Here is an 18,859-nt window from a genome sequence, read left to right as displayed (position 1 = left end):
GCAATAATCAATTTTGTTTCCAATTTAAGAAACAAAAGATTAAAACTTTTGAAGATTAAAACTAGGATTAACCATCAATACAACCCCAAATTTATCAACAATAAAAAACGAAAGAAAGAATTAGTGAATTAAATTACCAGAACAGGGACGACGGGTGCCGGCAAATGGAATGGGGTTGGCTGAAAGCAATTCATGTTAGGCACCAAACCAAGGCAGTGCTCAAATGGTTGGTTGTCAGTAGTGGCGGGCGGAGGTGTGTTCTGGTATTATGATTTCCATTGGAATGGAATCAACCTTCTATGTTTTGATGAATTGGGTTTCAGATAAACAATATCCTATCCTCTTGTGGCTGGCCCTTATTGTAGGAAAGGTGCTATTCTGGATGTTCCAGTATGTAAATTTACCATTGCAAGCTTATATTCCATCTAGTCATGAATGTTTGGCGGTTGGGATCGCTCGCCTTAAAAATAACCTTGAAAGTTGGCTGGGGCATGTCATTTCAATTTCTGAAAGAAAATCTTGGGTGTTCTGGAAAATCCATGGACGATCCTCGGTAAGGAAAGAAAGAAAATGAGGAAGCAATCTTTTATGCCTCTTTCATACGATTTCTAATATCGCACAACGCACGGACAAAATTTTTTAGTACGTCTTAAGATAGGGATTCTTCTATGTACTCCTAAAACCATGGAGTCAGAAAGAAGTTCCTAACATTAATTATCAATACTGTAAATAAAAACTCTATTCTTATTGGTCCATAATTACTATGACTTCCTATACTAGAGAGTGATTAGAAATGGTTTCCAAGACCAGTAATTTCAAATCAAAACAATTAGTACCACTGGGGCGATAGACTTGAGATCACTGACTACAACAAGGTTCCTGTAACAAGTACTCGGCATCATCATTTGCCTTTCCGGCGAGGTTTCAATGCAGCACAATCTGTACAATACCACTTTCCTCTTGGTTTGTCCTTCAGACCAACACACCCAAAATGGAACCACTCTATCTTGCACTGTTGTTGGAAAAAACTAAAATTAGGTAATAAAGTTGAAAAAGACTTTTAAACAAGAGAAAATATAGAAATGGGGAAAATTGCATACATTGGGGTTCTCGCATGCAACCATCTCCCCGTAGCTAACTTGGTTGCATAAACAGTACGTGGGTTCATTTGGATCCACTGGTATATCTAAATCCATAGCAGTAGGATTGACAGATGCAGTTGCTGCTGCTGCCGCGGCTGTTGCTAGTCTTGTTCTGGAATAAAAAATAAAAAAAAGCATCACTAGGTTCCAGAGAGAACAAAATGAGAACATATATACTTCACATTTCATGCCAACGAAACATTCCCAAAACATGAAGGCAGGAAAGTAGTTTCAAAACCCCGCAGTTAACAGTAAAAAGAGCTCTAGTGTCGAGCATCTATAACTCAAACATGGATGCTTTCTAGAAGTGCTTAATTTTAGCTAAGAGGAAGGTGGAAGCATGAAATCAGAAAATCAACTCAAAAGAATATAATAAATAAATGAAACATTAAGAATAGGTAGATACTTCTTACGCCCTCCTCTACCACCTTCACTACTCTTTCCAGATTTTGCACCACTATCGGGATTTGGAGCAGGCAAGGCGCTCGCGGCAGCACTATCTCTTTCTGCCATAAACCAATTCACCAAACAAAATTAGGGAAAATACATACCTAAGGAAGAAATAATGATGTCCTCATATGGCAATCTTAACTGTAAAATAAAAGACAAACCGTATAGTATAAACTGCAAAATTCAAAGACTTGACAAGATGGAAAAATAATAACAGTAAAGTACCACGCAGCTCTTCCTCAAAAGTTTTCAAGTACTGATCAAGTTGTTGTATGTGTGTATCCACCTGAACATTATTAATTTTAAATAAACATTCAGCGAAATATAAAAAATAAAAAAAATAAAAAAAAACTCCAAAACCTGGAAAAACAACCAAGTGCAGTATGTTTAGTGCAAGATGCAGCTCCATGTACCAGATCATATGCCCGTACAGCCAAAAGAACCTTTTCGTCTGCAATCCCAACGCTGTGCTTCTGCTCATCAAGAGCCTCATCTGAGAATCTAATAAGGGAAGTATCAGGTGTAATATTCCCAGACTTAATTTCACGCTTTATGTCCTCAATTTCTTGTTCGCAGCGTTGTTCATTTTGTCTCTGGTTATCTGTTCATATACATAAGAAACAGCATTTACTTGACAACCCCCACAAAGCAGATGAGAGCCGAATTGAGTGCACCAATAAAAGAAACAGCATTTTACTTGACAACCCCCACAAAGCATTTTACTTTGACAGGCTTCCATATTCTATATTAATGAAAAGAATACACCAATAAAAGTAAAATATGAAAAATTCGGGAGACAATTCTATTAGAAGTTATCGTCAACCAGAAAGTACGCCAGACCATACCTTGTAAACTTCGATCTAGAGTGCGCATCACCGAATAATTCTTAGCCAAAATATTAGGCAGAGATTCCAAATCTGTGAAAGTGAAAACAGAAAATGAGGGAGAGATATCTATGAAAAGTTTCTCTCCTATCTGTACGGATAATTTGCACTCACTCATATTTTCAGCATAGATTTCAGAGGGTTTGGAAAACAACGAATGAGACATTTTATGAAGATGTGCAGTGAAAGCATTACTTTGAATTGTATAAGAGAACCAGAGATTTGAAGTTCCTTGGATAACAGTCGTGTTATTCAATTCATTACTGCCTCCGGATTCCAAGTCTTTCGGAAGAAATTTCATGATGCTGTATGTTTAGATAGAGGAAGAGTGCGGTTTAAGACTGTTATTCACGTTAATTTGATGTGTTGGTTTGTTTTCGTTAATTTTGAACATTTTCTTCAACCTCCAAACCAAGTTTTTGTTTCCCACAAAAGATTAAAACCTTGAAATTAAACAAAAATAAACCATTTTATCTCACACAAAAATGGAAGCCCAATTCACTTAATTGATACAGAAAATCATTATCTGACAAAGTAATATAATTGATTGGTTCTCAATTGCATAAAATCAAATTGAAGCTGAAATTCAAAGAGAGTTATGTTGAGACAGTAAAATGAGAGAGAGAAAGAGAGAGAGAGAGAGAGATTACTGGCGTTGAATTCTTCAAGGAAAGACATGGTGATGAAATTGAGGCAAATGGGTACGAAAGTTCTGGTTATAGCTCCAAAACCCGAACCCTAATAGACTGATTGCAGTTGTTTTCCCCCTCTCTGTGAACCCTAATATTACGGAAGAAGATGGCGATGGCGCGTACCGAGAGCAAGTTTGCAAAGTTTCTAATACTATGATTTGACGAAAAAATAAATAAATAATACAACTAATGATAATTGACCCACCAAAATAATAATAATAATAATAAGGAGAAGTAGAAGAAGAAGAAGAAGAAGAAGAAGAAAGTGTTACTAGAACTTTAAAATTTTAATTTTGTACCTTGTTTTTTTTTTTTTAAATATAAAAAATTTAAAGTGTAAAATGAAGATTTTAGAGTGTTAATAAAAAATTTCTAATAATAATAATGTTTTGTTAGGCTAAATTCACATTCCTAGCTAAAAAAGATGAAGAAGGATTTTGAGCTAAAAAATAAGGATTGAGTTTGGTGTATAAATGAGGATAGATGTAGGGTTTATATGTACAAAAAAAAAAGAAAGGATGAGGTTATGTACAATGTCACGTGCTACTACGCGATTGGTTGAAAATCTTGGCTAAATTATTGTAAACAAATAGTGACACATAGCGTGTTGGGATTGGTTGAAAATCTGATCGAAATCTTGGCTAAATTATTGTAAACAGATAGTGACACGTGGTCTGTCGGGATTGATTGAAAATCTTATTCGAAATTTATCCACAAAATAGTACTTTCAGATAATAACACTTAGCGTGACAAAATTGGTTAAAAATCATATCTGAAATTAAAACTAATTTTTTTATTATTTTATTAAAAAAAATAATAATATTTTAAATGGGTTGGGTGCCAGTGCATTTTGTAAGGGTGGAGATGCATTTGTGTCAGCTCATTTTTTAGACTTTGTGCCAGCGCATTTTTTAGAGGTGGAGATGTATTTGGTCAATTACTATTCATTGAGGTCAATCACTGTTCATTGAGTAGATTAAATGGGCTGGATGCCAGTGCATTTTTTAGAGGTGGAGTTGCTCTTAGTGTAAATAATATCGTTTTTTTTTTTTTGAAAAAAATACTTATCAAATACTTTTTACAGGAGCCCTAGAAAAAAAATGTTACCAATAAAGATGCAAGCACAAGTGCTTTCCAGACCAATGCTAGTAAGAGGATTTGAGTTTTAAACACGAGTTATGTTATTTAGACGGAAAGACAGACACTCTTTGAATTTATATATGGATCTTGTTTAGTTTTAATTACCTATAGACTCGAATTGGTTTTTCTTTTTACTAACGACTGGCATACATTTGCTTAGAATTTACAAAATCCTCAAAACTCTAGTGTTATTCCACAATGGAAAGTGATCAACCATGTTACAAATGGAAAGTAACTAGCTTTTGGACGACTTATAACAAAAAAGGTAACCAGCTCGACTACAAAAGTAGAATCTTTGTTCCAAAAAATAAAATATAAAAACAATAAAAAGTAGTTCAAACATTCTGTAGAACAACCATCCTGTTTATACATTTTTCTTTCTCCCACCATTAACCTTATAAGGATTATTTTCACACTACATAAATAAATGGAAAAGGGAGATGTCGAGAAAAGAATTCGAGTCGGGGGCAACTTAAATACAGAAATACGCTTTGTATTTATTAACAGTAGTGTCTTCCTACGGACCTATCATAGCAAAACTCAGCTCTGCTTGCTCTTCACGTATACATACTTTGCGGGATGATCCCCGAGTATGTGTGTATAGCAAGCGTCTAATTTTTCTTCTATCCGTTGAATCCATGTGTACTCTATCAAGAAGCTGGCTCAAAACTCGTAATTCAAACCAAAGAAGCGTAAGCAGTTATGACGCCATTTTTATCTGTATTTGCCGATGGACGTGTACCAGAAACTCAACATAGGAGGGGCCATTCGGACTCTGGTCTTCGACCATATATGAGAAAAACAATGTTCCTGCGGGGAAAGATAATTCAATACCTAATGAAAAACTATAAATAATATATAAACCATCTACTTTGTAAGAGACAAGTTGTAGGGATAGTAGTTGTCTCGTTCATTACCTGATGGATCTCCTTTCTTGCATAATTTTAAGCTGCACAAAAATAAGACAAATTAGAAATCATTAGTATTTTAGATGAAAACATCAAAACTTGAATTCAAACGCTGCAACTTATTTATTCATCGCAAACAAGGAATCACTAATGAAAAATAATCAGTCGTACCGAAGGTAGGAACATCTCTGGCGCCGTATTTCATTTACCACATCATTCAGCTTCTTCGATAATGGATTATCATACCGCTGTAGCACAAACTGCGCAAAAGAGTCCAAGAGAATGAAGTCAACTCATGCACCCTCATTTATCAAAATCTCAAAGATCATATACCATTTACATTTTAAATATGAAGACAATAAATAGTGATGAATAATGAATTAAGCCTCGTTAAAAAAAGGTGAAATAAGCATCCAGCCCTCTCATTCTAGTGAACCAAAACAGGTCCCAAGAGAAAAAGTTGGCAATTGTAATTTACAATTATGTCGGGCAGAAGATAAGAAACCAAAAAGATAAATGATAAGGCTACCTGAGTAGGAAGTTCATCAGCAGAGGCGATTCCAGACAGTTGTTGCAAAATTCTAGAATCTACCAAGTTCCCAATATATATTAAACAGTCCTCGCCATTCTCGAGAAGATAAATTCCCTCGTCACTCACATGTTCGCTAGAAAGCGGAATCACCGGAGGAATTAGAGACTCATCACCCTCCTGTTCATTGATGGAAGCTACCAGTGATTATGAAATGCATACCTCAAAGAGTTGAACAAGAAGCTAAATGACGCACCTTTTTTGATTCTAAGTCATGAATAGCCACCATTCTGGGGTACACCAATGGAACTGCCAAAGGAACAGAAAGGGACGAAACATGATTGATCCAGAAGGACCGCTCATCTATTTTTCCATCAGTTCGTAGCCCCGTACTTTTGATTAATGCTGAAAAACAAACACGAGCATCAAATGTATCAATATATGTACAAAATCTCTAAGAACCTAAGTGATGATTCTGTGCAATATATTTCCACAATGGAAGAGGCATGCCTTTCCCTTGGGATTTTATCAATCAGAACAGAGCCTTTATCATATCTATTATTAAATAAGCAGAAATAATATACCAAGGGTGTATAGAGGCAGGAGCTTGAGTGCCTCCGGAAGAATAAGCTGTCCAGAAGATGATACAGTAGCACAAAATTTACGATATGAAAGCAGACTACTGATGCACAGATTTGTCACTTGTTCCCGTACACGCAAGAGGGGACTTGAAGGGATTTCGTTTGCCGCTATACACAATATTTAAACAGGACTTATTGTCAGAATTCATCCAAATTCAATTAGACAGAATGTACTAACAAACTGCAATCGTAATAAATAATATGTTGGCAGGATGCAGAAAGTGAAAAGGAACGCAAAGAAAGAGAATTATACATCTGCATTTCAAACTACCAGATGTGAATAATTAAAGAGAAGTTACAGACAATGTTTTCATAATAAAATTCACAAATTTAAGTGCCTGGGCTTAATTGAGAAAACAATAATTACAACAGGGAAAATGAACATAAAGAAAGAAAGCAACAAAGAAGAACAGCATATAATTTAATACCTTGCTTCATGAAACATGTAAACTGAGCGTCCAAATCAGCAGCACGGAACAGATTACTTAGCATACTTGTGCATGGCAGAGATAAAGTCGCAACTCGAATTCTCCGTTGGCCATACACAGTTGTGTATAAAACGGCACACTGGATAACAAAAATACTATAATTAATTTATAATGAAGCATATAAAAAATAAAAATAAAAATAAAATAAATATATATATATGACTAAACAATGAAACATGCAGCTGCAGAGATAGGTGTTGTCATCAGATTAGTAGTAAAGATTCAAGAAAAAGATCAAAAGATATATTCACAGCTACTGCATTTGGTAGGGGAAAGCAGAAAAATTAAAATTTACCTGGAAACCACATTCTGAGCCATCCTGTAATTTATCATCATGTTTTAAGGTCACCATAATAGTTTTGTCACAGTCAATCTGCATGACAGAAGGGATTGGTCATGATTTATATAAGAGCCATTGTCACTCTTTTCAAGGCATAATGAAAAAGGAAAAGAAAGGAGATATGTAGAGAGAGGCTGAGGAAAATGAAAACCAGAAAACTGAAAACTAGACAAAGGAGCTATGATTGAGCATCAAGACTAATTTTCTTTCAGATTGAAAAAATCTTGATTTTACTACCATTGTCGGTCAACACAACCAGGGGTTGGGGGATTTTAACTTCCATGGAAAATATATGATAAGTAAGAAAAAAACAGTCTGACGTGTTGGTAGTAAGGGATATTGTAGAATATGTACAAACCCCAGGTAGGTCAACATCCGTAGGAATACGTTTGCAAAAGCTTCCATGGTACTCTTGAACTTGGATACCCTGAAAATGATGAAAACAAACTTATCCTGCTAGAATAATCTATTGAGAGAACGATAACCAGTCATCAGCTAAAACAGGAGAATGAGGCTGTTCAATGAAACTTACCTGGCTGCATCTTACACGCATCACCGCCTCAAAACCTTGAGGCCTTGTGACATTCCATCTAAGATCGTTGTAGAGCTTTGCAGGATCAGAGACAGCTGAGAAGGGATAATAATAGTAAACCTGAAATGATAACCCAAATAGTTAGACTACCATGTGTAAATGATCTATAGTTACAAGTGGCAGATGCTTCTCAAATCTGACAACACAGATTTATTTTAGATGGTGGATATGTAGATTAGAAATAAGAAAAAATGACAAAATTTCATAAGAGAAAACCCTCAACCAAAATGACAAGAAGTCGAAATTTCATGCCATATGTATGGGAAGTGATAGAGGCAAATTCATTAGTACCTGCCCTCCAGTTGTTCTTGGGATGACAGAGATGGAAGCAATGTCTATGTATGACTGGGTAGTGATAAATAAGTCGACACAAACCTGGAACAGTTTTTGCAAAAATAAAAATAAAAAAATAATCACCCAAATAAATTATGCTTAACAACTTGTTAATTACCACTAATAATCTCAAGTCAGTATAGAAGTGTCATCAATATGTTAACTGACCATTAAGGGGAAATAATTAGTAAAAGACTTACCTGATATTCAGCAAATTCAACTGCCATTGTCTTTAAAGTTTTGTCAGCTGGTTGGAGTAATTTATGGGGCTCCTGAAATGCAGTTAAAGTTTAAACAAACAAAACATAATACCAAGACTACCAAGACAATTATAAGAATCGACTGCTCAACAGAGAGTATAATTCAATGGATGATAGTTATGGCCACATAGCATTGTGCAAATCATCTTTAACAAAGTATACAAAGACCTGATATGTCAATTTCATTTGTAATAATTATCCAAGTGCATCTGCATGTCCACCTAATTTTCCAAATCTTGGGGTTCAAAAATTCAAGAAAAGCTGTATTTCATATTCATTGAATATCTGTACTCGAAAAGCAAGATCTTATAGGCAGGAACAAAATCCAATGAAAGTAAGACCTAGACATGAGGGCTTCCTGATTTAATATGTCAACATGAATTACAAAAATAATTTTTGTAAATAATCATTTAGTATTTTCTCATCTTTTGAGATACGTAACTATGAATTATCTTTTCCTATTCAGATTAATGTAACATATATTTCGAATGAGAGATAATGGAGCAAGAATTGTGGTTTTCTTTGTCCTTTCTGTAGAGTGGGCTTTGCCTTATAGCTGTAAATGAGCATTTCAGATTTCACTAAAGAAATAACTGTGTCCTAAAAGAAAATACCAGCACGGACATTCATAAGGAAATAGGCATTTGGTTATTGGGCTTTTCATAACCATGAGTTCAATTCCTTAATAATTTCATTTTGTGACCTCAAGGATGTAATGAGCTTTTTTCTTAATAGTAACTGGGTCACAGGACCACTGATCTAAACCACCCAAATGGCGTACAATAACAAATCTAGAGGGTATTCGTACCTTATCAGCTGAAGATATATTAGCTCTTCCTTCAGCTTCTCTAGCAGAGAGCGCTCCAATTCCAGTTGATGCCAACACTGCAGACAACATAAACATTACTGCACTCAGATGCCAATAAATCAGGTATATCCTGTAAAAGAAAAAGAAGATGCAAATGCGAAAATGGACATGCATACAAATTCTGTAGTAGATTTCACACACACAAAAAAGGTCTATAAAAGATATACAGGATGCCAACCAAAAAAAGGTATACAGGATAAATAATGATACTAGTAAATATCTTTGTCATTTAGCTGGAATTCAAGTTGACTGATAGCATGAAATGAACAAGTTATGCCAAAGAAAAAGCTTACATGATCACTAGGAACATCAACAACTTTGAAATATATGTTCTAGGTTAATTTTCTGATTCCTGACTAGATATGTTGTTTATCTTTACAAAATAAGAACAAAGTAATAATAGTGACTGAAACTACACGAAACAAAAATGCATTTTCCAAAATTTCTCTTGCGAAACTACTAATGTTTATGCGATTCTCCACTGTCTCTTAAGATCCTTTAACAGATCTCAGTCCTTTGTTTTGTCTATGATATGAAGCAACTGCAGCCTCAAGCATGTTGTTTTTCATTCTTTGCTTGCAATAATATATGAACGTGTTTATAAAGGAAAAGGAAACCACAAAGGATGCACCATAAGTAGATATATGGATATGAGCTTGCCTGACTGAAACACCAAAAGTTTCCCTCCAGTACTCTTAATTGCCAAGAAAGCAGCCTAGGCAAGGAAGAAAACAAAAATGAACAATGAAGCAATGAATTTAAACATCAATACGTATATAAAAAAAATACGTGCAAATCATAGAGTATTAATTATTCTGTTGCTAGACTAGACCATCAAGATGAATGCAGCACGGCAGATTAATGTCTTAGGTCTAGTGTTCAACGACCAGCAGAAAAGAGAATTGTCTTTTTTAACACTAATGGCAGGTTTAACAGCTCAAATAATGGGTTCACTGTGCGCGTTGGTCTGACAACTATTGAAATCCAAAGACTCCAATCTAAGTTTTGACTGATATCTATCTAAGGGTGTTTAGACAGGAAGTAAAGCAATTGATAGCCAAACCAGTCAGGATAACACATATGACACCAGCTCCATTAATCTCTCCTCAAAGCTCGTCATGTATTATCACTTATAAATTGGCATGTTCACCACAAAATGAGGAACAATAAGAAAGTTGATCAGTATTTGGCAAGAACAAAACTTTGATACAGTCAGCTAGGTCATGGAAGCATCTACACCAAAAGTTTATTTGATTACTTGTATTTAATAAATATTATTCCAAAAATCTCTTAGACTTTGCATGCAAAAGAATGAGTATAGATTAATTATCTGGAATTTTTTAGCCCATCATATTAATTCTTACAAGTATATTCTTTGCCTTGGGTTATTCAACTATTAAAGGATCAAATATCTTCTTGCCTTTCTCATTGTACTCAGCTTCAGACAAGGAAACCTACAAAGAACTAGATGAACAAAAATGACATGTACAATCCACTCATAGTAGTTGGTATAGAGCTTCATAGTATCAACGTCAAGCATATTATGCATAGCACATCTATTCATCGCATGTTTCATGAATTCATATCCATTTGCACCTGAAGTTCTGTATTTAAAAATGAAATAGCAAACCGCAACCACCATAAAAGTTCAGTACACACAACAGTGTCACACGATACGACATACCTTGATTGCTGCACCAAAGGCTGATTCAGCAATTTTACTGTTTTGAAACATGGTTGGAATACTTTCCAACAATTGCTCCAAATGTTGGTGGCACTAAGAATCCACAACAAAAGAAAATCTAAATTTAATAAGGGGCATGTAGAAATTTAATAATTAAGATGCCAGACTGACATATGGCTGATTGTTGTTAAATCAGCAGTTCAAAGACTGCACAACTACTCAATACATTTCACAAAAGGGAAAAAATAACAGCTGCTGACCTCAGAAAGTTGGACAACTACATCAGTCTCCAGAGGAGTGTAAACATCTTGCACATCAGGAACAATAAGCATCAAAGGCTGCAAACATATATTGGACCACAGTGTGAGACCTTTTAAAAATAATTGTTTGGGAAAAAATAGAAGCCAGGGCCATAAAAATTAATGGTTATTTAGCCAAATCTTGTAAAACAAAAGGAAAATAATTCATACAATTAAACTCAGATGGTTAGAAAAATAAAAATAAAAAAGGAAAGGAAAACAATTTGGCTACAAATCATAAATGGAAAAATTAGAGTGACGATTGAAACTGCTACTAGTAGCAAAAATTATCCCACCGTTTCATCTACTCACTGGAATTTTAAAAGGCACGTTCCCAGATCTGTATACCTAGAACTTGTCATCAACTTTCTCTAGGTATAAGAAAAATTGATTCTAATAGAAAGAATTCTAACTCTGCAGAATATGAAAGGTGTAAAGCAACACATCATTTATTGTAAAGAAAGGCAAATCTATAGTTTTCTCATCACTCTTCTTCCACTCTGATTTCACTACCTATAATTTCACCACGTTTCAATTTGCTCCTTGAGCACCTTTCATCCTACCAAATCTTTGGTTTTATAGTATGTGCTTCTGTTGATGCATGGTTCACTTTGATTAAAAATCTATTAGTTCGTAACTTTGTACACATCCTGGTTCTTTCACTATTATCACCTATAAATATCGGCACTCTGAGATGACACTGGCATTAAGCATAATATTCACTCAACAAAGAAGGAATACACACACACACACACACACATATATCCCCAAAATAATCAAATTCATTCATTGAAAAAAAAAACACCGTTTGGATCATTTCCTATAGTCTACTCATGAATGCAACAATCTCTTTTCACCCAACCTGTCTAAAAGAATAAAACCAACATCAAGGTCCTCCACCTCTTTGGTATAAATTTCTATTTCCAAGTATCACCTATAGTACATAGCATATGTGGACATTCCAAGTTACAAAATCATTTACTCATCACAAAGGCAACATGTTGAAAACAAAGGCATCAAAAGTCACATTTAATTTTATACACAGAGAAGTAAGAAGCATGCAGATTTTTATGCAAATAATTTGTAGATTTCACAGTAGACTGCATATGTATCAGAGTTCATTCTATGCTCTTCAACTTTAATAACTGATTTTATATATAAAATAAATAAATGCATTACCAAAACAAAAAGAGAAATAAAAATTATATTGACCTGCTGCAATGCACGTTTCAAATTGTAAAAATGGATCGTTGAGTCAAATGTTGCAATTCCCACCATTGTCCGAGGACCTTCCTGCAATAATAAATACATCAACGCCCGACTCATCCAAATTCTGGCTAAAATTGTTTCATTGAAAGTATAACCAATTACTGCAGGCCTTGGGAAAATGAATTGAGCAACTAGCATGCATTCACAATTTCACTTGCACACAAACATTCTCATAAAAATATAAAAACATGCATGCATGCACACAGATACATACATCTTGTCAAAACAGGGCTGAGGTCATAAAGAATGAAAATGTGCAAGTAAATGAGGACGCAAATGAACTCTAGCTAATATTTAATCATCACCATTATATCCTTTGTCTTTTCCATAATCCAATGAGATTGGTTGGTCACATGAATTCTCGTCAATATTAGGAACATATTAGTAAATAGCTATTGAGGTAAACTCATATTTTTGCTTATTAGTGCAACAGCCTGTCAATCAAAATGCTATTTAAGTAAACAAAGAAACAATATGATTCCAAACTCAAGGCCAACAAAAGCTACCAGGAAGGATATCTCTTTGGAGCTTCTAACAAAAACAGACATGAGATACTTAAATGCAGTGCTCACAGTGAACACTTGTATGACTTTACCACACAGGTTTAGTCTTATCCTTTCAGAATTTCCAAAGAGATTAGGAGAAAACAAGAACCAGTTATTAGATTTAATCATGAAAGTTCAACAACAGCAAATCCTGCAAACCTTTTCACAAGTTACAAGCACTATGTGATTGCAGCTGGTGAACAATGAGAGCAGAGCAAATAGGCAGGAAAAGTTTAAGTTTTCCCATTCTAAAGTTAGAAATGATTCATGTTTTCCACCAGACTCATCAATGCATTTGCTCAATTCAGCCTTAATCCTAGATGTCGGGTTTGGCATCATGGATCATATCTAAAACATCATCTGTGTATGACACACAAAATCAGGAAAACTTTATATCATCCTAATGCATCTCTTTCTTCGCATTTGTTATTCATAATGCTTAGACATAAATACAATGAACTTCACTGCATGTGTCCCTTCTTTCAAAAAGAAAAAAAATCATTTAAATAACACAGCACAATCACATGCTGTAAGGAAAGTAAAACAGGAACATTATGAATATAGACAAAATAACTCACCGGAAGATCAGCAATAACTTGACTGATTGCACTGCAAGCTGCAGCAGTTGCACCAGTTTGAATGGCATTCATGGATACATCAATGAGGAAGAAGTACACAGCTGGCATGGGATCACGGACCTGTGTTACAAAGCCAAATAATTAAAGTACTGCAACTCTAGTCAGGAACTCTAGTCAATAATGCAAAATTAGTTCAGTCGTTTAAAATCCATTACCAAAATAAAAATGGGAACAAGCTCTTCTATTGGGGTTAAAAAGACATTTTAAACAGCTGATACTGTCAACGAGGAGTCAATAGAGAAAAACTTCTGTTATGAACAAAACCCTGTATAAATGATGAAAAACAGTGTGTGCGCGTGTGAGAGAGAGAGGGTGAAAGAGTGGAATTTTTTTGGACTTCAAAAAGTTCATGAATGTGTTGGAAATATAACACAACCATTATTAGCAAGTGCCAACCATGCCAGGAAGGTCTTGCATGCTTTTGTTAAAATAGAAAATAAAGGAGGTATTTCCAAATGTAGTGATCTTACTGAAGTCATAATTGCAGATCTCATAATCAACTAACCATGTATTCTTTTGAAGCAACAAATTCAACTGTTCCTCTACATAGCTCAGGCCTCTCATCAGCATCTCTACGTCTACCATCTGGACCAAGATTGCAGTGGTAGTCACGGGGAGTCTCATCGGTAAATCCTGCAGAAGAAATAGCATACATTGTAGGATCACTGCTTTTGCATAAATAGACACTGTGCAGATAGATTACACCTTAATCCACAGACCACAGTAGAGACCTTCAAGAGAGGAATGGTATATTACATACTCTCAGCCCTACTAAAATATTCAGAAACTTGAAAAGATGAAATAGAAAAACAAAACATGAAAAATAACAGGACCACTTTGAAGAAGAAAAACAAACAAAAGCATTGCTTTGAAAAAGTTTTGAGATCCCAAATGAACTGAAAGAAAAGATCACACACAACACCAAACAGAGAGAAATCTTCCTCACCACAAAGATTACAGATGAATTTCCTGCCCTGGTCAATGAACTTCATAAAAGGATTTATGTAGCCTTTGCAACGAGAGCATCGAACGGGACCACTTTCACCAAAATCCACAACCTAAAACAAAAAAATTCATTACTAAAATTATAGCTCGATGAAAATTCTGATTGTTTAATTGATCAAAGTTTTGGTCATTTATAATTATAGAGAACATTGTGCTTTTAGTGGAGGAAAAAGAATTGTGGAAGGTTTGTGCATTAGCTTATCCTCTTTTTCAGGTAGAAAGAAATACTAGAATTTACAAAAGTAAATTGGGAGACGAGACAGATTTATTGTGAGAAGAGTGTTTTGGGCATCTTTGTGGGTTACGAACAATAATATTCTCCCTTTTTTTTCAGGTAGAAAGAAATACTAGAATTTACAAAAGTAAATTGGGGAACGAGGCAGATTTATTGTGAGAAGAGTATTTTGGGTTTCTTCGTGGGTCTCAATTTGTACGGAATAGTGGGTCTCAATATGTACGGAAATTCCATTTCACTCTCCATTGTAGACAAGGGAGCTGCATTTCTGTGTAATTGACAGTGATTAGAAGGATACGACAGCTTTTTTTCTTTTTTTTGTTTTGTTGATGGACTAATTGTTCATTTCCATAGAATGATATTGAATCTTACTAATTCTATTCTCATAATCTGTTTCTTATTAGAACAGAAATGAATTCGTGATTCACAAAGTGATTGATAAATTATCATATCGTTAGAATAAACAACTAAGTTGTCTATTGTCTGATTTGGAAATCCAGAGCTTCCTCTGAGGTGAAGTTGCTGTCCTGGGTGGTAGCTCAGGTGAAGATGAATGCTAATGATATGGTTCAAAGGAGATCAATCATCTATTTATCCCCTCGTTGGTGCATTTTGTGCAAGGAAAATTATGAGCTGGTGGATCACACCTTCCTCAACTGCCCTGTGATGATGGGTCTTTGGTTCAAGCTGTATAAGAAGGCTGATCTAATCTGGGTTATTCCAAGGCCAGCTTCTCTTTCCATGCGAGAGCTATATGATTTTTTTTCAAGGGCAAAAAGGCTAGATTGTGTGGGGCTGCATCGTTCTTACTGTGCTCGGGGTGGTCTGATGTAAAGAAAATAGGGTATTTGAAGATTTGTTGGAGTGGGATTGAGTTGTTAAGGAATTTGACGATTATATAGGCTAGAGTTGACCAGAGTTTACACATACTTCTTTTTACTAATATTGGGCTAGACCGGCAGGTGCAGTGCTACTTCTGCTTGGGAGTGACAATTTTTTTTAAGCTTTTATGGTTTCATTTTCTTCTCTATTCCCAGTGGTTCTTTTGACTACTTCTGTTGCTCTATGTTGCTTTATTTCCTAGTTTGCATCCAAATAATCTCTTTCTCAAAAAAAAAAAAAAAAAATATATATATATATATATATGGAAAAGAGAAATCATTAAGTACTTGGATTGGTTCCTCATTTGGATGAGGAAGGGCAAAAGGTTCAACCAACAAAGCTAACAGCATCCCTGATGTTGTTAAAAGATCACCAGTGCATGGTATCTGGTAAATTGACAAAAATATAGTAACATTACTAAACTTTTATTAAAGTAGAAACAAACACAATAAGAAATAGCCAATTCATGAAAGTTAAACCCAAACCTGATTGATGGTGCACCTCATGTATCGTGGACTGCAATTCCCAGTGTCTCTGACAATATAATCAGTTGTAGCAGGCTTCAAAATAATAAAGAAATCAGAAGAACGCAAGGGATAAACAATATCCAGTTTTTTCACCATGCTTAAACATACTTTGCAGCATAAATATGTGCAACGAAAATAAAGTGAAATTACATACCCAGAAAGAGAAGAGAGTACAAAAGTAAAAACGTATTAAGGATACACAGCTAAAGCAAATATTGTAATCAAAATCTTTTAAGTTTATGGATATATAAATACCGGAGGTGGATTTGCCTGATTGCCCTGACGAGTTTCATGAATGAGCACCGACGAACTTGGTATAGGCCGAGGAATTTGAGTGGGATCAATCTTGGATGACGCAGCCAAAGGAGTACCAGTTTGACCAGCAGGTGAGATAGTAGTCATGGACTGATTTGGTAACGGTGGGGGTGGCATTCCAAACATTCTAGGTGGTTGAGCAGAACCCGGAAAATGTGAAGGTGGAGGCACCTACCGACATTCAGAAAATTTCAGAAATCAAATCAAAGTAAGAAGAAACGAATTCATGCATTCATCCTTTTTTCCTCCATCAAAACGCTAAGTTCCACCATATTTGCATAAGCATTGGTGGAAAGAAAAGAAATTGATAATTGCATTTTCCTAATAAATTAAATGAAAAACAAAAGAGAAGAAAACAATAGTACACAAGGTTATACATTACAACACAATGCTTGAACATACTAAATCATAATGTTTTAGAAATAACAATACAGGAAAATAACTAATCATTTTAAAAGGATTGTGATTGTACTTTTGTTATATACAAGCTGTCAACAAAAAACTTGAAAGCATCCACTAGAAAGAGTGCTTTTACTTAAATCGAGGGCCGAGCAGAGGATAATGAAGATAAGCGTCCACAGTGGTTAGTGTGTGTTGATTTGCTCACACTTATCAGCAAGTTCACTTTTTTTCTTTGGTCGGCTACAACGCGATAATATATATCATGTGTACTGAAGAAGGAAAGACATCTATCTAGTTTCAGTTAACTTATATTGGTTTATGTTGTTCTTGCACGGAAACAAGTTTCAACCTTCAATCACTACTCATAAAATAGATAATAATTGCCATTACGCCTTGGCGCTTTTTCGGTATGCAATATACCTTCGCTTTACACAGTAAGTGTCCAATTCTATCAGTAATATAAATCACTCACCTGTCCTTGTTGCACTTGCCACGTCTGTGAGCCATAGGGAGAACCTGGAGGTGGTGGCCGCATTGGTTGAGGTGCTGCTGGAAATGGCGGTGCTGCTGAAAATGGTGGTGGCTGCTGAACAGTAGGACCTGGTGGGCCACTAACTGCTGGACCACCCAGCACAGAGTGCATGGTTGGAGTTCGTGGAGGACCAGTTGGTGGTGCCCGTGCCATTGCTGGTGGATGTCCAACAGGTGGTTGAGGTGCATTTCCACTCGGAGGGAAACGAGGCCCACCCGGCATAGCCCCGGCACCAAACATTGGCGGCCCATTACTCATCATTCTACCTGGTGCAGTCGTAGGCGGCATGCTCTGAGGACCTGGCCGAGGATATGCCAGCGCTGGCGTCGAAACTGGACCAATTGGCGTTGGCGCAGAAGCAGGAGCTACCCCACCCACAGGAGGAGACGACCCAGGAGGCGGTCGAGACGGAAAAGATGAAGGCTGGCCAACGGGCGGCCCGGAGGGTCTTACTGGGGTGGTGGCAGGGGATAATGTTGGTTGCGGGGCCCCCGATCGCGGTGCTGGTGCTGTAGGTCTTGCAAATGCAGCCGGGGGAGGGCCGGGCCGTGAAAAAGGAGGTGGTGCAGCAGCAGGAGGGGCTGATGAAGGAAAAGGCGGCGGTTGGCCGAAAGGGGATGGTCTAGGAGGGGCAGAATTAGGCATGGAAGGCGGCCGATTAAGATTCAAATTCTGCATATTATCGGCTAATGGATCAGGGCGGGGCTGCATTCCGGATCGCACGATCCCAAACGGAGAGGAATCGCGATCTGGATCGTCTGTCTTGGCGACACGACTTCCGTCACCGATTGGACCCAAACGGAGAGATCTCGCGACGGACCTTGAGTTGAGCAGTTCAGCGGCTTCAGTCAGGGAACGTTTTGTTTTCTCTGCGCCTCTACGACGGCTGACGGGAAGGAAGGAAACCGATATCCGTTCGATGAATGTCTCTTTTTCTCATAATAATATTATAATTAGATACTAGAATATTTTATTCTTTTATAATTGTATTATCTACAAAGCAAGAAATCATGTCCAATTTATTATTATAACTAAAGGCGCTAGGCATAAAACGCACAAAATTTCTCTCTTGCCATACTTTCTCTTTTCTTTCACTAAAATAGGTCACAACACGTTATCACCGCGCTTCTAATGCTACGCTAAGAAACTAAAAGATATTTTACTACAAACATGGTCACAAGTTTCATCATCGCTATCCATGTTCTTCTAAAAGAGAGTCTAAAATCATCCATAAATACCTCGCCAAACACAGAAAAATC

At 36.2% G+C, this 18,859-nt stretch overlaps 2 protein-coding genes across 3 annotated transcripts; both read right to left on the bottom strand.

Annotated features, from left to right (window-relative positions):
- Positions 1–558: 558 nt before the first annotated feature.
- Positions 559–3,361, bottom strand: LOC103966046 (PHD finger protein ING1). 2 transcript variants are annotated; one of them, XM_009379172.3, is made up of 7 exons: positions 3,127–3,356; positions 2,438–2,509; positions 2,006–2,193; positions 1,818–1,878; positions 1,549–1,648; positions 1,101–1,254; positions 559–1,012 (listed from the first exon to the last, which is right to left on the bottom strand). In XM_009379172.3, the coding sequence occupies exons 1-7, from the start codon at positions 3,152–3,154 to the stop codon at positions 902–904; spliced, it is 714 nt and encodes a 237-aa protein (XP_009377447.2). In that variant the 5' UTR covers positions 3,155–3,356; the 3' UTR covers positions 559–901. The 2 variants fall into 2 exon arrangements, with proteins under 2 accessions (XP_009377447.2, XP_048423775.1); XM_048567818.1 differs by lacking the exon at positions 2,438–2,509 and having other exon boundaries at positions 3,127–3,361.
- A 1,172-nt stretch (positions 3,362–4,533) lies between these two features.
- Positions 4,534–18,490, bottom strand: LOC103966045 (protein transport protein Sec24-like At4g32640). The gene is made up of 24 exons (XM_048567775.1): positions 17,541–18,490; positions 16,607–16,837; positions 16,310–16,384; positions 16,112–16,210; positions 14,649–14,760; positions 14,208–14,335; positions 13,643–13,762; positions 12,463–12,543; positions 11,212–11,289; positions 10,952–11,044; positions 9,928–9,982; positions 9,208–9,284; positions 8,340–8,411; positions 8,098–8,181; positions 7,747–7,866; positions 7,573–7,641; positions 7,170–7,247; positions 6,815–6,953; positions 6,330–6,494; positions 6,002–6,150; positions 5,746–5,925; positions 5,388–5,476; positions 5,226–5,257; positions 4,534–5,118 (listed from the first exon to the last, which is right to left on the bottom strand). Exons 1-24 carry the CDS (start codon positions 18,309–18,311, stop codon positions 5,009–5,011), a joined length of 3,207 nt encoding a protein of 1,068 aa, XP_048423732.1. The 5' UTR covers positions 18,312–18,490; the 3' UTR covers positions 4,534–5,008.
- Between the last annotated feature and the right edge of the window lie 369 nt (positions 18,491–18,859).

Source organism: the organism of the source record quoted next, unplaced genomic scaffold (genome assembly GCF_019419815.1).
Source record: "Pyrus x bretschneideri cultivar Hongxiangsu unplaced genomic scaffold, Pyrus_bretschneideri_v1 Contig46, whole genome shotgun sequence".
NCBI classification, from domain to species: Eukaryota; Viridiplantae; Streptophyta; class Magnoliopsida; order Rosales; family Rosaceae; genus Pyrus; species Pyrus x bretschneideri.
The sequence above is the reverse complement of the archived record's forward strand: the minus strand, read 5'-3'. Positions and strand labels throughout refer to the sequence as shown.

Bases quoted from the DNA above. Each gene is read 5' to 3' on its own strand.
- LOC103966046 (XM_009379172.3), bottom strand. From the start codon at position 3,154: ATGTCTTTCCTTGAAGAATTCAACGCCA. The intron at 2,510-3,126 runs GTAATCTCTCTC...TCACTTTCACAG, and splicing joins CCTTGAAGAATTCAACGCCA to ATTTGGAATCTCTGCCTAAT. The intron at 2,194-2,437 runs GTATGGTCTGGC...GTATATGAACAG, and splicing joins TCTAGATCGAAGTTTACAAG to ATAACCAGAGACAAAATGAA.
- LOC103966045 (XM_048567775.1), bottom strand. From the start codon at position 18,311: ATGCAGCCCCGCCCTGATCCATTAGCCGATAATATGCAGAATTTGAAT. The intron at 9,285-9,927 runs GCAAGCTCATAT...TGTTGTCTGCAG, and splicing joins ACTTTTGGTGTTTCAGTCAG to TGTTGGCATCAACTGGAATT. The intron at 7,248-7,572 runs GTTTGTACATAT...TCTGTCATGCAG, and splicing joins CGGATGTTGACCTACCTGGG to ATTGACTGTGACAAAACTAT.